Source organism: Cajanus cajan, chromosome 6 (assembly GCF_000230855.2).
Source record: "Cajanus cajan strain Asha chromosome 6, NIPB_CcT2T_4, whole genome shotgun sequence".
Lineage (NCBI taxonomy): Eukaryota > Viridiplantae > Streptophyta > Magnoliopsida > Fabales > Fabaceae > Cajanus > Cajanus cajan.
The window spans coordinates 32,147,393-32,169,792 of NC_138522.1; the positions used below are offsets into that span (position 1 = coordinate 32,147,393).

Consider the following 22,400-nt stretch of genomic DNA (forward strand, 5'->3'; position numbering starts at 1 on the left):
TTTAAATTATTCTTATTCTACTTTTTTCTCTTAATTAATATCTATCTCTCTCTTAATCAAATAAAGTTCATGTCATGTCATTTACTACTTCTCTTTCATAAGTAATATCACTTATTCTCCTGACTAATTAAATATATGTCTTTTAAAAAGTATAATTAATGTATTTTATCAAATTAAGAGAACATGTTAAAAATATTTTAGTATAAAAATAATTAATATATTAAACACTTTGAATCAGGTCTTATACAAAGAAACAAATAATTATTTTAAGTTGAATCCGAATGAAAATAGTATTAAATATTAATTGTTATTCGTCTTACTGTTAATTCATGTTTAACATTATTATTTAAAAAATTTTTAAAAGTAAAATTATGAATTAAATGTTATTGAAAAACTGTAGTTTAGTAAAAAAAAAATAATGTAACTGATTAAATATAATTAAGATTAAAACATTTATAATTAATTATATATTTTTTTTATTTGAAATAAACTTAAAAATAAAATAAAAAGGCACATGAATTTAAAAACCTTAAACATGTCTTTAATATTTGTAAAATGAATTAATTTTAATTTTAATTTTTATAAAATTTTTCTTTATTTTTCATCGTTTTAAAATTTTTAAATATTAATTTTAGTTCTTTTAAAATATTATTTTTTTAAAATAAATAAATTTTAATTTTAATCTCTATAAATATTTTTCTTTAATTTTCACACACTAATATAATATCATTAACAAATATAAATAACACTTGAGATAATTACTTAATTTTTTAATAGATAATTAATTTAAAATTATTAAATAGTAACATGAACTAAAAATAATCAAAACATCATACAAAATATTTTAAAACACCAAAATCAAAACTTATATATTATGTAACAACTAAAATTATATTTCATTTATTTTTTAAATGTAACCAAATGAATATATAATTGATATTTTAAAATTTTGAATTGAAAATAATTAAAATAAACAAGAAAAAAAATCTGATGCAATTAATGATAATAAATGAAGGATAAGACGATATCTTAACAGAAAATAAAATATTCTAGGATAATATGTTCTAAATTGGAGACTTAATTTTCGAAAATTAAATTTTTTATAATTTTAAAATTTAATTTTGGATTACTTTCTAAAGAGGGATCAGTTACCAAAGAAGGTGCAGCCCTAATCTAATTTATGCCTGCGGTTTCACTCATATGAGAACAATCAAATCCCTCACTCACTATTTGTTCCTATTCTGCTCTTTCTTCCATAAACTCACATTGTCTCTTCCGTTACTCAGATCAGGTAACACTCTTCGCTTGCTCTTTTTCTTCTAGACTTCTCACTCGCTCCAAACCTCAAAATCGTCAAAACCTCTCTCATTGCGAAAATTTATAATTCAATTCTATCTACTTTTTCTTTTCTTCTGTTTTCTGTTTTGATTTATTCCTATTCTCTTTATGGACACTTTTCTTATTTGCAAAACTCAATTGGTAAGATTTGCTGGGTGCTTATTATGGTGAATGAAATTTTTTATGAAAAGGGTGTAACTGTGCATGATTTTCGTCTGAAAGAATTTTTGACGGTTTTTTTCTTTTCTTTTTCTATTCTATTTTAACTTAGCTTACAAACTTTTAAAATTGTTATGTTATTAACTGTTGAGGTTATTGTAATTTATGTTGATTATTTTCTTTTGTGTGTGTTATGCAGTAGAGTTTATTTTGTTTTCTCAAAAAGTGTTATTAAAAAGTGGATTGGCTAGGTTGAATTTTTGGTCAATCTAGGCTGAAGTCAAAAACCTGCTGAATACAGCGTTCTGCAAAATCATTTATTGGAAATATTAAAGTATTGATTTTTATTTCTTGTCGTTATTCTAATAATAATAATAATTAGACTTATGTTACAAATTTAACGTTTGGATGATAATTTACTCTTTGCAGGTTATATATTCCCTATTCTTTTTTAATGTGTGAATAGAAGTCATTCAAAATCTGATTTGATTTTTCTTCAATTGTTGTTTCTTTGCGAGCAGTTTGCTAATCCTGTTTGTGTCTTTGCCTTGCATGTATTGTATTCGTTAGTTTGTTAGAAAGCGACAATGGATGTGGTTATGACACCAGCTAAAGAAGAACCTAATTCTGACGATGAGACAAAAGGGACTGAAAACACCATCATGACTGAAGAAGCCCTGGAGAAATATGGAGGCTGTAAGATATTGATTTTGAACTTAAAATCTCATTTATGCACTCTGCTATGTTATGTGGGGTTTTAATTGTGTTCTGCATGAAAATACTATGATTTTCTACTTTTGTATAGGCTCTTAAATTATTAAGAGTGTCTCTGATGGTGTTTATTTAATCAACACACTTTTTTGGGTTCTTGACTGAGTCCAATGTGGGTTCCATTATATCACATTTAAGCAATTCACATTTTTTTATTTGTACTTATTTTTGTTTTACTAATAAAATATTAGTTTTTAAGCTATAAATTAATTTTTTATTGACAAGGAAATCTTTCTTATACAAGAATCTGTGCTTAAATTTGAGCAATCCACCTTGCTACTTAGATTGGATCCAATAGGGAAAAAAATTAGGAACAGCTCCTTAGTTTAAATTGAAAATCACTATCCAACACCTTGCATACCTTCCAATATAAAATTTGTGACTGAGATTATTTTGCGCATGCATCCCAATGATGGTTAACAATTCAAGATCTATTCTGCCAAAATTTAAAACAAATGGGTACCAAGTCTCATGTATAAATCAGTGGTACCAATTTTTTCGCAAAAGGTTCACATCTTTAATATGTAGAGCTTGGATGTATTCTTTAGATTTCATGATTCTAATATGACACTTTTACCAACATGTAAACATGAATTTTCCAAGAAATTGTTTGGTATGTTTTTATTCTTGTTTGGCATACATATGTCTAAATTTTTATAGATGTTAGATGAATCCATGAAGTTACTTCCCCATAGGTGCATGATTCAGGCGTAGATCAGTAGAATGTAAGAGGGCTTGCATTTTTATATCATTCAAGTTTCTTCATAGTATGCAGGTATCTAGAGTGGCTTCTTCGTCTTTGTCTTTTAATGTGATGAATGCTTGTTAATTGATTGGCTACTGTTTAATATGATGTAATAATACACAAGCATGGCTAGTGGATTCACTTGGTTCACTACAAATTACTGATTAGGCAATTTCTTTTCTTCACAGCAGGCTTTGATTCCAGAGATCGAAGAAAAAGTAAATACCTGTCTTCCCCCTACACAAACATTGGGCCAAAGCAAAAGGATTTGCCTGCTGAAACAGAAGATTTGAGGACACCATGTCCTTCTCAGAAAGCAGAGGCTTCAAGTATAGCCACTATGCCTTTACATGGATCTTCTTCGAATGCTAAATTGGGTAGCAAGAGGTTCCGAAAGAACTGGTACAAAAAATTCATCAGCTGTAATACTATGTCCAGCAATCAAGAATTCATGAATGCATCTGCAGATGAATTACTTTCAGGACTTTATTCTACAGCCATTGATTGTATGTTTCCAGTTGGGAGTAAGAGCTTTGATTTAGTTGAGCGGTTCTTTTGCAGATATAGAGTATCAAACTATCATGATGAAGCTGAACTTGCTACTTCCCTGGTTAATGCGAAAGAAGAAAAAATTGGGGAACCTGTGGGTGATTTACCAGATTCCAAAACTAAGAGAAAGAACAATAAAATGGAAAATACAGTTAGGCGTAAGCGAAAATCACTCTCTGGCCTATCAGATGTGAATGCAAACACTTCTAGTTGTGATTCTTTGAAGCCTGAGAGAATATTGAAACAAAAGAGGAAGGTAAAAGAAATTACTTCAGTGAATCAGCCACAAAATGTTGAGATAAATATGAATGGGAGCAGCAGCAATTACAGCTCAGTTCCTGAAGCTTCACAAAATCTTAGTTGCCTTGCTTCTGAGGGAAAGGCCGTGCATAAAAAGAGGGGAAAGATAGAAGCACAAAAGCATCAAAATACTCAAATTAATTCAGTGCATAGGGATGCAAAAAGCCACAATTGCAGTTCACTGGTAATAGATTTGCAGTTTACATCCCCTGCTATACCTGTTGATATTCCTGAGAAAAATAAATACGAAAATAAGGAAGAACTAGTTTTCTTAGCTTCAAATCCAGAGTCACGTGTTTCCCAGGAAGGACAAGTTGGGAGTATTATTGATCACAGGTTGTTGCTAAGTACTAAGGCTGGGGTTGGTACTGTCCTGGGAAATAAAACAGGGTTGAAGAATAGCATGGGAAAAGCAGCAGAAGTGCCTCTCAATACTAAACTTGCTATAGAGAAAACAGGGCTGAAGAATAGCATGGTGAAGGCAGCAGAATTAGCTCTCAATACTAATCTTGCTATAGGGAAAACAGGGCTAAAGAATAGCATGGTGAAGGCAGCAGATTTGCCTCTCAATACTATACTTGCTATAGGGGCAACAGGGCTGAAGAATAGCATGGAAAAGACAGTAGAAAAGCCTCTCAATACTAAACTTGCTATAGAGATACCTGATTTGAATGGTACTGGCTCTGAATACAATTCAATCAGTCCAGAATTTGATGGTGTCAATTTCTTTTCACCTGAACCGAAATCAGAGCAGTCAAGAAGCTTTTTAGAATGTTCAACACCTACTACCAAAACTACTTCTTACAATAGACTGGAGGATAATGGAGAATCACTTGGAAACTGTCTTCTCCTACGATTTGCCCGTGAAGCGTATATCCCATCAAAAGAAGATTTAATGACAACTTTTTGCCGGTTTGGTCCTTTGAAGGGGTCTGAAACTCAGTTGTTAAAAGACACTGGTAGTGCTCAAGTTGTTTTTGTCAGAAGTGCAGATGCTGCAGCAGCATTTCATAGTTTACAGCAGAACAAATTTGTCTTTGGTTCTACTGTTGTTGATTGCAAGCTCCAACATCTTTCTGCAGCCTCTCCACCTGCAGAGCAACTTGTGACCCCTGCCCAACCAACTGGTTATACGACAATGCCTGGTGTGACCCCTATCCAACCAAATGGATATAGGACAATGCCTGGTGTGAACCATACCCAACCAAATGGGTCTATGGTGGCAATGCCTGGTGTGATCCCTACCCAACCAACTGGGTCTGTAGCAATGCCTGGTGAGACACCTCCCCTTCAGTTTATTAAGCAGAACTTGCAGATGATGACATCAGTCCTGGAGAATTCTGGGAGTAGTCTTTCTCCCCAGATGAGAGCCAAACTGGATACTGAAATTAAAACCCTTATGAGAAAGGTGGATTCTAGGACAAAGGCCTGAACAGTGAGTGCCACTGGGAGCTTTTATTTTAAATTAGTCATCACTGTAGTTAAGTAGTTTAGAGTAGTCAGGGTTTAAGTTCTGGTCCTCTTTCAGGCCTTGTACTGGTGGGCTTTCCTCCCATTCTTTGACTTCTGAACAATTCATTTGAATGGATCAACGATATTTATGAATGAATGTCATTTGATTCAATATCAGTTCAAGTGCCTACACAGTTTTCATTTGTATTTATGATGATATATTAAGGGACAAGGAGAGATTTATGTTAAAACATATTAGTACTTTAAAATACAAAACATTCATATTCTTTCCTGAAAGTAAAAAAGTTTCAGTTACATTAGTCCTTGAACATTGGGTATATTAGTCATTTATTGATTTTTTTAAAAAAGTTTTTACGGACTAAGGTGAGTTTTTTATTTTGTCAAGGATTAATGTCTGTCGTCTTTCCCCAATAATAAGTCGGGGATTTACAATTGTACTATAGAGGCATCTGGCAAAATATACCGAAGTAAAATATATTGTTGGATCCATGCTTGTCCATGAAAAGCATTTGATCAGTACATATTCTAGGATTATTATGTGCCACGTTCTTAATGATGATTTACAGTAATAATTAATAAATAAATAATGTATAAATATGTTAATTTAACGTTCTTTTTGTCAATTTAAAAATTTTCAATTTGTCATTTTAATTATAAATTTTAAAAATTAAAATACATCAAAGAATTAACCGCACACATTGCATAATAAAAGTATTTGTCAATCACTAATATTTAAATGGACAAGTAGAATATCATGGATACTGTTAGTGCTGATTTTTTTATTATATATAATATAAACTTAAATATATTTTAAGTATTTCACTAATTAAAATAACGGTTGAAGTTGTATGTATAAGATCTTATCTTCAAATCTTGGTGCTTTCATTATAATATTAATAGATAAAAAGATAAATTAATTACATAAAAATCATTTTCTTAAGAAACATTTTGGGATATGCATATGTCTAATAATTATATGAATCTAGTGAGATTTTTTTTAATTTAAATTTGCTAAAAATTAGAATTCAAATATATATGAGTGTTATCAATTGATTTAAATGAATAATATTTTTTTGATAATTTAGCATGAAAAAGTAGGGGTCTAAGTGGGTACGGGTAACCCGTGAACTCAAATTGACCCAAATGAATCCAATGAACTTGGATCGAAGTTTTTCGATGTTTGGGTCAGATTCAATCTAACTCGACCAAAACTCTACATTGTATGGGTTGGGTAACGAGTTTTGAGTTTTTAATCCGTTATCTGACCCAACCCAATCATATATTATAATAATAATAATAATAATATTTAAATAATCATTTGTTCAAAACAATACTCACTATCAGTTTTACTTAGTAACAAGTTTTATGTTTTAGGTTAGTAAAATTGTAACAATATAATATATTTATTTTAAATTTTATTTTTTATTAATTAATGTTTGTATTTTTAGTTGATAATAATGTAACAAATTAATAAATTTATTTTAGAATTAAATTTATATCATTGTTTGCTTTATAGGTTGATAATATTGTATTTGTAATAATGTATCAAATGATTTACATCTATTTTGAAATATATAAATTTTTACAAAAAAAAATTGAATTATGTTAACCCAATTAATCCAACTTAACCCAACCCATTTGTGGTTGGGTTGAATTGAATTTGATTTTTAAAAAAATTACACAAATTCGACCCAACCCAACCCGTTAAAATTTGATTAGGTCGGGTAACGAGTTCATCCAAACTCAACCCAACCCAACCCGCTTACATCCCTATGAAAAAGAGAAAAAAAATCAATCACATGTGGGGAGCATGACACTCGAGTGCCAACTTCAAGTACCAGGCGAATTCCTAGAAGAACGTCATTAAAATAGTAGTATCTTTCCTGTTGGGAAAATCCTACTCAATTTTCAAGCATCGACGGATACAAAATATTGTCTATGGATGATAAAACGAGTCAGCTTGACTGCTTAGGCTTGTTAACTCGCCAAAAATGAATCGAGGTAGGCTAGTCTATTAAGTAAAAATGGTTGGATGTTCTGACTCACCCTCTTAAAGGATGGTTAGTGGGATGACCCAACAAAAGAATTTTAAAAAAGGAAAAATAAAAATTTTGCATATTTATTTTAGATACTTTTTCCAACTTATTACTTTCCCAATATCTAAACCTACATAAATTAGTATACCTAAATAATAAAATAAATCTTAAGTTATAACAAATTTGATTTGATTTGTTGCACATCGAATCTCAAATTTGCTACATAATAAAATAAATATGTGATTATAATAATAAAAACAAAAGTAATAATAACTCTTCCAACAAATTTGTTGCATAAAAAATCTCAAATTACATATAATAAAATAAATTAAATGTATAACATATTTGTTGCACAGTAAACAAAAAATTATTCACATAATAAATCTCATATAACTTATTTAAACTTAACATTAAAAATAAAATAATAATAATAATAATTAATAATAATAATAATAATTTAGGCTAGCTAGCGATCCAACCTATCCCGGCTCACCATTTGCCTCGATGAACTAGCAGATTAGATAAGGTGAGCTAGGAAAGTTAGGATGCCTAATCCGGCCTGCCAATTTTTGGTTGACCAATGTGTTGGCCCGCTAGTTGGGCCTCATTTTGTCATCCCTACCCAAGTTAGTGGAGACAATTTCTTTTAAAAAATGAAAATTAATAATAAAATTGTCATATATAGAAATAGCAAAGCATAAATATTAAAAAGTCTTGATAGGTTTAATATAAGATCTTTATTAGGGTGTTCATGAATTGGTTTGATTCAGATTAAGGGTAAATTAAAGTTTGAATCAATGAATTTTGATTAATTTAGTATGGATTAGATTTTCATAAAACAAATTTGTGGAATGAACCAAACCTTTGGTTTGGTTAGGTTTAATTGGCTTTCTTGAAAGAAAAAAAGTAGATATTTATTTTTTGAAACAAAAATACATTATTTTCCCATAAAATTAAATAAAACCTATTTATTTTTTAAAAGAGTGTAAATAATGTTCAAGTGTGAATAAAAAAGTAATGTAGGAAATATGAAATTAAAGTTTTCAAATATAATCTAACATTTGAAATTAAAGTATTTTAACATTTAAAATTATATGTTAGTCCCTTAAACACAACTAAATTGTCAAAGTTATGAAATATTATCTAAACCAATCAAAAATTATTATCCTAGTATTTATGTATTCTTTTCTTGAAATCAACATGCAAATAATATATTAAGTGAAAATCGGTTTTAATATTTTTTAGTATTTAGTCTGATGGCTAGATTAAGACAAAGTGATCAATGACTCTAAAACTGGTAAGAAAGTGACAAAGTCAAATGACTAGGACATGCAATGTGCATCTAGGTATCAACCATGTAATAACTAATAAGTGAATGTATGATAATTAATAAAATAATAATTATTATAAAATATGTTAATATTATTAAATAATAATATCATAAAAGAACTATTCTTATGTGTTGAACTTGTGTGTTACTAATAAAATCATAATATTATAAAATAATATTAAGATAATAATTATAATAATAATAATAATTCAAATTGGTCTAGTTCTTGGATAGTTGGATTTGTAAAATAAAAATATGTGATCTTAACTAATTAAAGTTGAACTTAACTGGTTTGGATTGCATTTAATTTGATCAAGAAAAAAAGTCGAACCAACTTAATTGGTTTGGTTCAGATTGTCCGAACTAGAGATGTCAACCGGGTAGATCGGGGGCGGGTTTCTCTCCCCCCATTCATGCTCCAATAAAAGGCGGGGTGGATTCAGATTTTAAAAAGACAAATCAATATTTTTAAACTCATCCTCATCCACATTGAGTTTTGTTAGGTTTGGATAAATTCATGTGGAATCCATCACTTTTTTTTTGTATAATTTTAATTTACTTATACATTTTAAATTAAAATAAATTACAATTTAATTATTGTACCATCCACATCAGTACCGAGATCCACCTCGACCCCTGATCATTGGACCACATCGCCCAAAAAGATAAAACCATTCCCCAACTCACAAGATAAAAAGATAAATGCGCAATCTTATCCTAACCAACGAGATATTGACATGAAGGGGGAAAAATCCTAATAACATCAAGGTGTGTGCACTATATATATGAGACACTCACATCTACAGAAACTAACTTAAGCATCAGAGTCTCTTTTGCAGGTACCACCCCCATCTCGGAGTACCCAACTTGCAAGCTAGAGGAGACCCATCAATCTCATCGGAGAGGTTGTCATTAGACCAGCTTCAGGTTAGAACATCTTGATGCCCACCGTGGGGTCAGAGAGCAATTCTTCTTCGGACAACCTTAAGGTTTCTACCCGAAGCCACAATAAACGAGCAGTAGATGACGAAGATCAAATCGCACCAAGGACGGAAGGAGACGCAACACTTTGACGTTTGGTCGAATAGATCAAACAATTGCGACAACAAAATACCGAAGCCCTCGAGGCTATGTGCGCTCAATACCAAGCCGATCTAGAGGCCTTACATGTAGAAAACGAGCGCATCCGAGCCCAACTCCCCCAACTCCCCTCCCACCAACCTCCTCAGTAGAGTAATCGCCCCGAGGAGGAACATAAGTCACCCTCAGCACCACCAATGATGCACCGGTCCCAAGTGCCCACACATCGCTCTACCCACGAGGTCAGCCACGGTCCCAACCTAACCCTCGCGTATCGGATGGGCGTGAGATGTCATCCTTTTATTGATGACATCATGGAAATGTGATGCAATCATGCCTAGGAAAGCACGGGGTGACACATTGAAAGAGCCAAGAGGAATGGGCTAGACATGAAGGTTTGGGCCAGTTAAGGCCCAATGGGCCCGATGGGCTTGGAAGGCCCAAGTTGAGCTTCACATGGGCCATATCTTGTTTTAGCTATTTTTCTATGTCTTCTATATATCATGTTAGTATAGGTTTCCTATATTTTGAGTCTTGTATTTTGGACCATTTAGGATAGCATTTTAGGCCATAGGCTTATTGGGCCTATTTTTGGGCTTCATGGGCCTTTGGGCTTTTGGTACCCAATATTGGGCTCATTTTCATTCTTGTAATTTTTCCTTTCCATTGTATTTGCTTGGCCATTGTATTTAGGCCATTAGAATAGGAATTTAGAAGGATTAAGTAATAAAGCATGAATCATAGAATGTTAATTACATTTAGGAGTAATTAGAGTTTCATTTGAGTCACATGTTTTGTGCCAAAGGTGGCTGCACATGTGTACATTCAAATGAACCCTAAATTACCTCTAAATGCAATTAATAATCTAGAAGGAAGGGCTGCACATGGCTTAGGACAAGTGGACGTTCAATTTGAATTCAAATTCAAATTTGAATTCAAAATTGGCGCCACTTTTAGTGCACATGTGATGGCTCCTTGATCCGTGGCTTTATATGCTTGAATCCTTCACTATTGTAAACATTTTTGATGAATGAGAATTTCTGAATTTTACTTCAGCCCAAATTCTCTCAAAGGTCACCGAAATCTCACCTTCCCTAGTTCTAGGAAAACCTCCATTCCTAAACTTGAAAGTGAGCTTTCTTTTGGTTCTTGAGCTTGGATGCTTCCATCCATAGCTTAGGGATCTTCTCCTATCATTTCAATCATCTTCTTCCATCATATAATCTGTGGCAAGCTCAAGGAAAAGGTCTTCAAATTCGGAGAAGGTCACGAGAAGCAAGAATCCATCCATTGCTTCAACCTAAACTCCATCAAAATGCCTCTCACCGTGGGATGGAATCCTTTAAACATTGAACGTTATGACGACTCAACTAATCCAAACGAGAATATTGATGCATACATCACGCTGATGAACCTGTATACCAACGACGACGCCATCATGTGCCGAGTCTTCCCAACCTCACTGAAAGGTTCATCACTTAGTTGGTACACCCAGTTGCCAATAGGGTTGATCTGCGATTTCGAGACATTGGTAAGGCAGTTCACAACACAGTACGCAATGAGTCGGCCTCACCACATCACGTCGGCCGCCCTCGCCAACCTCAGGTAGGGAGAGAATGAATCCCTTAGGAAATTCATGGAGCGTTTCGCTAATGTCTCCATTAAGATCTGCAACCTCAACCCCGAGGTCGCCTTATACTCTATGCTCATGGCATTGAAGCCAGGACCTTTCGTCGATAGCCTCTATCGACGACCCCCTCCAGATGTGGATGAGCTCCGTACTCGTGCTGCCAAATACATCCAAATGGAAGAACACGCTGAGTTCCGTGAAAAGGTTCGTGAAAAACTACACGAAAAACATGATCAAGGCCATAAGGACAAATTAAAAATCTCGAATGAAACCCAATTTAAGAGGCATCATCAAAACAGGGGTGCAAAATATGACTTTTTTACCCCCTTGAATGCACCCCCGGTCCATATCCTTGAAGAAGCTAGCAACGCTGACATGATCACCCTACCAGCACCCGGACACAACCCTAACAATGTCGATAAGTTGAAACACTATCACTATCACAAGAACTACGACCATACAACTGAGGAATGTTGGACACTCAAAGACCGAATCAATGAGCTTGTTCAAGCTGGGCACCTCGGACAGTACGGCTAGAGATCCCAATCCCACCGAGGTGGTTATCAAGGACAAGGTCGAGGACGAGGACGTGGTTAGGGCTCACATTCCTGACCTGACCAACCATCAGGATCTCGACAAAATGCTAACAACACCAGACCGCAAGAAATAGATCTAGATGTGGAACCTGCCCCCCTAAGAGGAGTCATCAACATATATCAAGAGGATTCACGAGAGGTGGCCCAAGTAACTCAACTCGGAAAAGACATCTGTGATGCATCAATAACATCCACACTAGCACCATAGCTTTGCCACGAAACACTCCACCAATAACTTTTACGGATGATGACTACATCGAAATCAGCCCAAACCAGGACGACCATACGGTCATCATAGTAGAAGTGGCCAACTAGGAAGTCCACAAGACATTGATCGACCAAGGAAGTTCGGCCGATGTCTTATAGTGGATAATGTTCCTAAAGTTAGACATTCCTCACACCCTCATCCAACCTTACGTGGTGCCTCTGGTCGGATTCGCAAGCGAGCGAGTCCACACCCGTGGCTACATAGAGTTGTTAACAACCTTCGGGACAACTCCCAATTCAAGATGGATAATGGTCAAATATCTACTTGTCGATGCCAACACATTGTACAATAATATCATAGGGAGGCCGACATTAAATCAACTCGGGGCTGTGGTGTCCACCCCACACCTGACAATGAAGTTCCTGGGAAACGATGGATGGATAATCTCCGTCATAGTAAACCAAAAAATAGCTCGGCAGTGCTATGCAGAGAGCCTGAAAGTGTCGACACCTTTAACCAAACAATGACACCAAGGCGACACATCTACAATGGCCTACACTGAGGTTATATGAAGAACACATAGAAGGGGGGTTGAATATGTGTGTGTGTGTGTGTGTTAACAAGGAAAATTTCTAGAAACTTTTCGCAATAGATAACTAGATTCGTCTAACAAGGTTTTAAAACGTTAGACAGTTATACAAGATTTGCTCAGCTCAAGGTGTTTGCGTCTGCAAGTTTTGTCGCCTGCTTCGAAAAGATGTTTCTTAAAGTGATAAATTAAAAGTGTGCATCTTCCATTTAAAGATAGTTGCGTTTTGGAAATAAGCAGTAGACGAAACTTTTAGTTTGATAAATAAGTTGAATAGGGTTTGCGTCTGCGTATAAAAATTGATTTCAATGAGAAATAAGCGTTGGACGAAATTTCATAAGTGATTTGATAGTTAATTTACGTCTAAAATATAGATAAGTAGTGCAGACATTTTTATACTGTTTCACTCAAACTGAGCTACGTCTAGTCTCCTTCAACTAAAGGGTTCCACTAGATATGCAATTTAATACAAAAGTATTGTCAGCCACTTCTGGCTTGTTGACTTCACTCATCAACGCTAGTATGTTCTTCTCAGTCTCTTTAGGCTGGCAATGAGTATTATGAACCACCCAGGTCATAACCACTCTTGGTCCAAGTATTCTCGACCTCTCCAGGCCTTGAGTATTCTAAACCTTCCCGGCCACGGCCACTCCTAGTCACGAATATTCTCAACCACTCCGGGTTGGCTAGCTTCATTCACCAGCACTAGTATTCTTAAACTACTTCTGGTTCCCCAAGTATTCTCGACCACTCTTGGCCTGCTAGCTTTACTCACCAGCGCTAGTATTCTTAAACTACTTTTGTTTCCCCAAGTATTCTCGACCACTTCTGGCCCGCCAGCTTCACTCACCAGTGCTAGTATATTCTTATCAGCCACTTTTGACTAGTAGTGAGTATTCCTTGACAAGCCCCTCCGGGCTTTACAAGTATTCTTTTCCTAGCCTCTTCAGGCTTTACAATATTGGCTAGACAGGTCTAGTTTGAGTGTATGGTTTACTTTCACAGAGAGGATACATATATGATCTACACTCACTAAGGTATGAAACCTTAATCTTTACAACGATTGAGTGTTTGGTTTACTCTCACGGAGAGGATACATAAGTTGGCACACTCACTACGGTTTGATCCTAAGATGTACATGTTTGAAACTCCATAGTTTACAGATACGAATACATTAATATACATTTGACTCTATATGCATTGTCTCTGGTTTCGTTGCATCATGGGCTAGATATCACTCTTCTTCACGCTTGCACCATTTTGGGCCAAATAACCAACCTTTTTTTTGATGTTGAGATCTATATATATATAGTCTTGTGAAATCTGCCCGTTGCAAGTGTCCGTTGAAGCAAATATAGTTGTTCATGACTAGTTTGATCTTCTCATTTAATGCTCAGATTCTTGCATTAAATGTTGCTTCCTGTGATAGACCTTGCGTGAAATATTTCTTGCCTTGGTAGCAGTAGTGTATAAATTTAGCAAAGACCTAAGAACCTTTTTGTCCTTTTCAAGTCACATAGCTATGGAATTTTGTCCTTGTCTGAAAAAGTAATGTACTTTTTATAACACATGCATGCTTTTAGTTCTACGCTTGATTTTCTCTTTTCTTATTTTCTTCTCACAATTTCGATGACTTCGTGTGTTCTCCTGTGAGTGTGGACGATATTCAAATTTTCCTTTGAAACTTGATTCCTCAGGTGGTTTCATGACAACTTTCGTCTATGTCTGGTAGTCTATATGTAGCTCACGCCTTGACCTTTATCTGAGCATTTGTCATTAATGCATTGACTTTTCCTTTCGTCTGGTCAACTTGTATATGTGTAGACCCCTAAAATTGTCCGGGTCGGAAATAAAGCTTGAAGACTCTCGAAGACCAAAGGAAAGTCAGCCGGAAGGACTCCTGGAAGACCCTGGAAGACCCTAGGATGACAATCTGTAGGTTTAGAGGTCTTAGAGTAGCAAAAAATAAGAAAGTGGAGGGAATGAAGCCCAATACGGCCTCCCAAAAGTTCAGTACGGCCGTATTGAACATTTTAAACTACAATACGGCCGCACTGAACTCAATACGGCCGTATTGAAGTTTCTGAACTTCAATACGGCTGCATTGAATTCAATACGGCTGCACTGAACTTCAATACGGCTGCACTGAACTTCAATACGGCCGTATTGAGGTTTTTTGAACTTCAATACGGCCGTATTGAATTCAATACGGCCGTATTGAATTCAATACGGCCGTATTGTAGTTCAAAACTTCAATACGGACCGTATTGACCCCCAGAGGCCGTATTGCGCCTCATCCCTATAAATATGACGTCAATTGGACGTCATTCCACACTTTTCCACACAGTTTGGACTCCCTCCTTGAGTATTCTGGGGTTTTTGAGCAGTGTTCTGCCCTAGAAATCTCTCTGGGAGTCGATCCGACGAAGTTCTGGAATTCCGAGCATTTAGCTTGGAGATTCGAACTTAGTCGAAGGGAAATCTTTTAGATTTCCATAGTAAAAATTATTTTCTAGGAGGGAGCGAGCGGGCTTGTAGAGCGAGGGAACGCCAAAAAGCTTCCCAGTTTTACTTGAATATAAAAGCACGCTTCAAAGGTTTCTTCTTAAGACCTTCCTTTTACTGCTTTCTGTGTGTATATTTAACTGTCATCATGTAGATAGTTAAGTTATAATTGTTTAGAATAAATAGGGGTAATTTAGTAATTTCGCACTATTATTTTTAGAAATAATCTGTCATAGGGAACCCGAAAGGGGCGCTGTGGGGTGCTAACACCTTCCCTACGCGTAACCGACTCCCTTACCCGACTCTGGTTGTCATGGCCGAAGTCGATTTTTGAATCGATTGCCTTAAACTTCTTTTTCCAATGTTTTGAGTAAAACATTGGTGGCGACTCCATGAACCCTTCCTTTTTAAAAAAACCGCTAATCCATGGAGGGTCCCGCTTGGGATTAACATGGATTGGTGAGCCTTTTAATAAAATTGCTCGTTTGACAAGGTCTCAGTTTGAGAATAAGTCATTCTAGCAATCCATATTTTTAAACAAATAAAAGAGTCCAACCATCCTTCGCGAATGCCGAAAGCCCGTTTCGGGCCGGTGGCGACAGATGGCGACTCCACTGGGGAAGCCTCGAGAGTCAGTCCCATTTAGTGACTGTAGACCCCTAAAATTGTCCGGGTCGGAAATAAAGCTTGAAGACTCTCGAAGACTGAAGGATAATCAGCCAGAAGGACTCCTCGAAGGCCCTAGGAGGGTTCTCTGTAGGTCTAGAGGTCTTAGAATAGCTCAAAATAAGGAAGTGGAGGGAAAAAGCCCAATACGGCCGTACTGAAGTCAATACGACCGTATTGACACTTCAATACGGTCGTACTGAAGTCAATACGACCGTATTGACACTTCAATACAACCGCAGCGAACTCAATACGGGCGTATTGAAATTTCTGAATTTCAATACGACCGTATTGAACTTCAATACGACCGTATTGAAGTTCAAAAATTTCAATACGGCCGTATTGCCCCTGTAGGCCGTATTGCGCCTATTCCCTATAAATATGACGTCAATTGGACGTCATTCCACACTTTTTCACATAGTTTCAACCCTCTCCTTGAGTATTCTGGGGTTTTTGAGCAGTGTTCTGCCCTAGAAATCACTCGGAGAGTTGATCCGACAAAGTTCTTGAGCCCCGAGCCATTTTGCTTGAGGATCGAACCTAGTCGAAGGGAAATCCTCCGGATTTCTATAGTTAAAAGTTTTAGGAAGGAGCGAGCGAGCTTGTAGAGCGAGGGAACGCCAAAAAGCTTCCCAGTTTTACTCGATATAAAAGCACGCTTCAAGAGGTTTCTTCTTAAAATCCTTCCTTTTACTGCTTTCTGTGTGCATATTTAATTGTCATCATGTAGATATTTAAAGTATAATCGCTTATAATAAATAGGGGTAATTTAGTAATTTTACACTGTTATTTTAGAAATAATCTGTCATAGGGAACCCGAAAGGGGCGCTGTGGGGGGCTAACACCTTCCTCACGCGTAACCGACTCCCTTATCCGACTCTGGTTGTAATGGCCGAAGTCGATTTTTTGAATCGATTGCCTTATCCCTTTTTCCAATGTTTTGAGTAAAACATTGGTGGCGACTCCACGAACCCTTTTACTACGAAAACCACTAATCCATAGAGGGTCCCGCTTGGGATTAATATGGATTGGTGAGACTTTTAATAAATAAATTGGATAAGATCGACAAGGTCTCAGTTTGAGAACAAGTCGTTCTAATAATCCAATACATTTTCAAAACTAAAATAAAAGCGAGCTCGACCGTCTTCGCGACCGCCGAGGCCTGTTTGGGCCGGTGGCGACAGATGGCGACTCCACTGGGGAAGCTTCGAGAGTCAGTCCCATTTAGTGACAGATTATTTTTAACAAATAATAGTTAAAATTACTTTATTACCCCTTGCTTGTATGATAACATGATTTATTATATGGCTTTTAATAACTGTTGTATTTTTAAAATTCCGCAATTGTTTGAAATATAAATTGCACACAAACCTTTGCACACAACAGTTCCCTCTATACCCGGGGGCATGAGTGATTAACCATAGGGAGTGGATGTTAGTACGGCCGGTTGTCGAATGGGTCTATAGGTGCCCGTAGACCGTTGTCGGAAAACATCACTCAAGGTGATAACCATGAACTTGAGTCCGACGGTGCGTTGGAACTTTCCATCGACCTACGACGAGAGGAATTGGGTCCCTATAATGGGGGCACCTTGGGGGCCTCAGACCAAGTGAGAACAGTTAGAACCTCCTTGAATATGCACTTTTCTGCAGGAGACCCCTACCTCGTGATTCGCTCGTGACTGTTCGTGGATGAGTGAATTGTTTGTGCATTGCTTATGTGACATTGTATGAGCATACATTGCATTTCTTTAAACATACAACATTCCTATTCTTTTAAAATAAAAATAAATAGGAATAAGGATCTTCCATTGCATGGTGTTAACATCTACCTTCATCACATTCATATAGGTAGTTTCCCTTTTCACCCAAAAATACAAAAAAAATATAATAAATAAAAATACCCAAAAAAAAAAAAAAGGAAAAAAGGGTTATTTATCCAAACCAAGCAATATCATGCATCATCTTAGGGACATCCTAAAAACATGATAATGCTTAGTTGAATAAACACAATGCATGCATATTCAACGTCATCATCTCATATCATGCATTCTTATCAAAGATCATGGAGAGATCTAGGAGTCATTCATACATCTCTCCTAGTAATTCATTAATAAACATTAATAAAAAGAAAGAAATAATCGATGCGTATGTTCAAAGAATGGATCGCACGCCGTTCGTTATCAAGTGTAAGCCAACAACCGCGCCAAGCGAGCGCACATCAACTCCGTTGTTGGTAATCAAGACGAATAAAGGGGAAGGTCCGACACCATTAAGGATCACAGTTCCAAGGCCTTTCCCTTACAAATCAAATAAGGCTGTGCCGTGGATATACGACATCCACTCTTCTGCCGACAGCGATATCTCCAACATCGCTGGACTTGGGGGCATGACTAGGAGTGGCAGGATCTACACTCCCGAAGATCTTCATGACAAAACTCCCAAGAATAAAGGGAAAGAAAAAGAGGAAAAAACCGAGGAAAATAAGGAATCCGAGGAGGAGACAGACAAGCTGTTAAAATATATCCGACAGAGCGAGTATTCCATCATGGATCAACTTCATAAGACGCCAGCAAAGATTACTCTGTTGTCGTTGATCCTATGCTCCGAACCGCATCGGCAAGCTCTGTTGAAAGTCTTGAACGAGGCATATATGTCGCACACTATCTCCCAAGACGAGTTTGAGGGGATTGTTAGTCACATCAAGGCTAATGATCACCTCACCTTCATCGATGAAGAAATCCCCGCCGAGGGATCAAACCACAACAAGCCCTTGCACATCTCTATAAAGTGCAAGGAGTATCACATCACTAAAGTCTTGGTAGATAATGGATCTTCCTTGAACGTAATGCCAAAAAGAGCGCTCGAGCAAGTGGCAATCAAGGGAATCCAAATGTGCCCGAGCAACATGATCGTTCGAGCCTTCGATGGATCTAAAAGAGAAGTGGTGGGAGAGATCAATCTTCCAATCCAAATTGGACCCACTATCTTCAACGTCGAATTTCAAGTGATGGATATCACTCCCGCATACAGCTGTCTCCTCGGCCGACCTTGGATTCATGATGCGAAAGCTATTCCTTCTACGCTCCACCAGAAAGTCAAGTTCATAGTGGGTGACAAACTGGTGACCGTACAAGCTAAAGATGACATACTCATCAGCAAGCCATCCAACATACTTTATGTGGATGCAGCAGAGGAAGCTTTAGAAACCGCCTTCCAAGCATTGGAGATCGCCAATGTTGAAACGTTTCCCCGAGAAATGAAGAAGGTAGCTCATACGCTCACAAAGAACGGATACTTACCAAGACAAGAATTAGGCAAGGACTCCCAAGGAATCCCGGAGCTACCCATTATCAAAGACAATCCGGGGAAACAAGGGTTAAGATACAACCCTAACAAAGATCAAAGGACGAAGAGGAACCAAGATCCTTCTCGACGTTCTTTAAGCCAGATCTTTAGGAAGGCCGGTTCACAATCGTCAAGGCCGGTTGTCGTCATCGAGTGTCCTTTTCCTTCTAATAGGGATGTGTAAATTCGGTGACTATTAGAGATCACTCCTCGGGGACAGCCCGACCCCCGAGCCTCGATAGGGCACATGTTTCCACTATGATTATAATAAAATCATTCATTATTATTTCTTATTGCTTCTTTTCTCGCTTGCAATAAAATTCTAGACCGCGTTATTTAACCCTGTTTGAATAAACATGAATGAGGTTAAAATCGTCTTAAAAATAATAAACCCACATCATTTTGCGTGGAAGTGTGCACGACAGCTTGGAGCACCTTTTCTTGGCATCAATAAGTACCATCATGGATAAAGAAATCCTAAAGATAATAAGCTCGGCAGGAAACCCAAAAAGGGGACTGCGCAAAAATAAGAGCAAAAGACCCGCTAGGAATCCCACGAAAAGGGTGACCTAGGCAAAAATTAGGGTTACAAAATAATGAACAAAAACAAAAGCCCGCTAAGACATCACAAATGGGTGTTTTAGGCAAAAGTTAGGGCCGTCAAAAAAAGAAAAACAAAATAAATCCATGATGGTACCATCAATTGAATTCAACAAGGGGCTCAAGAAAAGCTATCCAAGTTGTCAAAACACAATCATTAATAACAAAGATGTGCTTAACCTCATAAGTGTTTAATCGAACAAGCCTAAACACATAAGCCTACCATGGCCAGCCATTCTTACAAAATCCATTTTTCAAAAATAAAATAATCCCCTCTAAAACACAAACTTTTGAAAATATATATCCTTTCCTTCTTTTCTCTCTTGTCCCAACGATTTTTGAATAATCTAGTGGAAACATGGAGATATAGTGGTCAATAGGAGGGTTGACACATCTTCTAAAGAAAGGGAAGAATCATTTGGTTGATGACACCAAAATCAAATATGCATCATTCCTCGGTAACAGAAATCGGCAGAGCACAGTCCGTCTGGAGGAATGGCAAAATCCAAACACAAAAACGCATCGGTTAATTCTTTTGAAAAAAGAATCAAATAGAATTAGGTGCATCATACTGCATACATGCATACAGATGATAGGTGTACTGGAAGATCACTTATTCTCTGTTTATTGAAAAAACAAAAAATATATAAACTTCAGAAAAAACAATACGCTCGTATCATGTTCAGTACGCCCGTACCAAAATTAGGGTTATGAACAAATTTTCAATTCAATACGGGCATACTGAAATGGATGCGGCCGTATTGGCCATAAAGAAATTTTCAAAGACCTCGTCATGAGGCAACTACATAAAAAAAAATAGGAAAAATTGCTTGTGTATGACAGCAGCAAACAAAATGCAAAGATTCAGAAAATCAACAGCGTCATACAAAATAACTGAGCCTGGAGAGGCTTGCCGAAAGAATACTCTCAAAATAACTGAGCCTGGAGAGGCTTGCCGAAAGAATACTCTCAGAATAACTGAGCCTGGAGAGGCTTGCCGAAATAATACTCTCTCAAAATAACTGAGCCTGGAGAGGCTCGCCGAAATAATACTCTCTCAAAATAACTGAGCCTGGAGAGGCTCGCCGAAATAATACTCTCTCAGAATAATTGAGCCTGGAGAGGCTCGCCGAAATAATACTCTCTCAGAATAACTGAGACATTTCTATACAGAAAAAGCCAAAACCAACAAAAAGGGCAAAATACAGAAAATCCAACAAATCATACAGAATAATTGAGCCTGGAGAGGCTCGCCGAAATAATACTCTCTCAGAATAACTGAGCCTGGAGAGGCTTGCCTAAATAATACTCCCGCAGAATAATTGAGCCTGGAGAGGCTTGCCGAAATAATACTCCTTCAGAATAATTGAGCCTGGAGAGGCTCGCCGAAATAATACTCTTTCATCATAACTAAAGCCTGGAGAGGCTTGCCTAAATAATACTCCCGCAGAATAATTGAGCCTGGAGAGGCTTGCCGAAATAATACTCCTTCAGAATAATTGAGCCTGGAGAGGCTCGCCGAAATAATACTCTTTCATCATAACTAAAGCCTGGAGAGGCTTGCAGAAATAATACTCTCAGAATATTTGAGCCTGGAGAGGCTTGCAGAAATAATACTCTCAGAATATTTGAGCCTGGAGAGGCTTGCTGAAATAATACTCTTTCAGAATAATTGAGCCTGGAGAGGCTTGCAGAAATAATACTTCCTCAGAATAACTAAAGCCTGGAGAGGCTTGCAGAAATAATACTCCCCCAACTGTACAGAGTAAATGAGCCTGGAGAGGCTCGCAGAAATAATACTCCCCAGAGAAAACCTCAACTCAAGCTCATGGAACGAATCCCCAGCAAGAGCTATCAAAGCAAAATCGACGCAATCCCCAATGGAAGTGCGATCATCCAAACAGTATATACAAGTCAAAGGACTTAACACTTCCTCAGTGGAAGATAGCTCTCCGACTCAAAGCGCTGAGTGAGGCTAAGCCTGCAGAGGCTTCCTAAATAATACTCTGGGATACATAAGATCCCTCATTCCCCAATCGCCTACTCAGAGGCATCCCTGCAAATGGAGAAAAAATCAAAAAATATCAATAAATATTTCCCAAGCGGAATTCGGCATTCAGCCAATCATCAAACATCAAGATAATTCGCCTACTCAGAGGCATCCCTGCAAAAGGAGAAAAATCAAAAAAAACATCAATAACTATTCCCCAAGCGGAATTTGGCACTCAGCCGAACACTGAACTCCAATTCCTCAGTCGCCTACATAAGAGGCACTCCTTCAAAAGGAAAAATCATAAAAAGATCAATAATCATTCCCCAAGCGGAATCCGGCTCTCAGCCTATCATTGAACGTCAAGCTGATACGCCTAACAGAAGAGGCCAATCACAACTAATGACAGAATCCCCAGCGGATAACAGCCTACACAGAGGCAACAAAATCCAAGAGTTAAAAAGAGTTACCCGAATAAGGATAAACCG

At 36.9% G+C, this 22,400-nt stretch overlaps 1 protein-coding gene across 2 annotated transcripts; it reads left to right on the forward strand.

Moving 5' to 3' along the window:
• The first annotated feature begins 1,135 nt into the window (after positions 1–1,135).
• Positions 1,136–5,502, forward strand: LOC109792669 (uncharacterized). Of its 2 annotated transcripts, none has more exons than XM_020352093.3 (3): positions 1,136–1,291; positions 2,068–2,193; positions 3,202–5,502. In XM_020352093.3, exons 2-3 carry the CDS (start codon positions 2,085–2,087, stop codon positions 5,292–5,294), a joined length of 2,202 nt encoding a protein of 733 aa, XP_020207682.2. In that variant the 5' UTR covers positions 1,136–1,291; positions 2,068–2,084; the 3' UTR covers positions 5,295–5,502. The 2 variants fall into 2 exon arrangements, with proteins under 2 accessions (XP_020207682.2, XP_020207684.2); XM_020352095.3 differs by having other exon boundaries at positions 3,205–5,502.
• Positions 5,503–22,400: the final 16,898 nt, after the last annotated feature.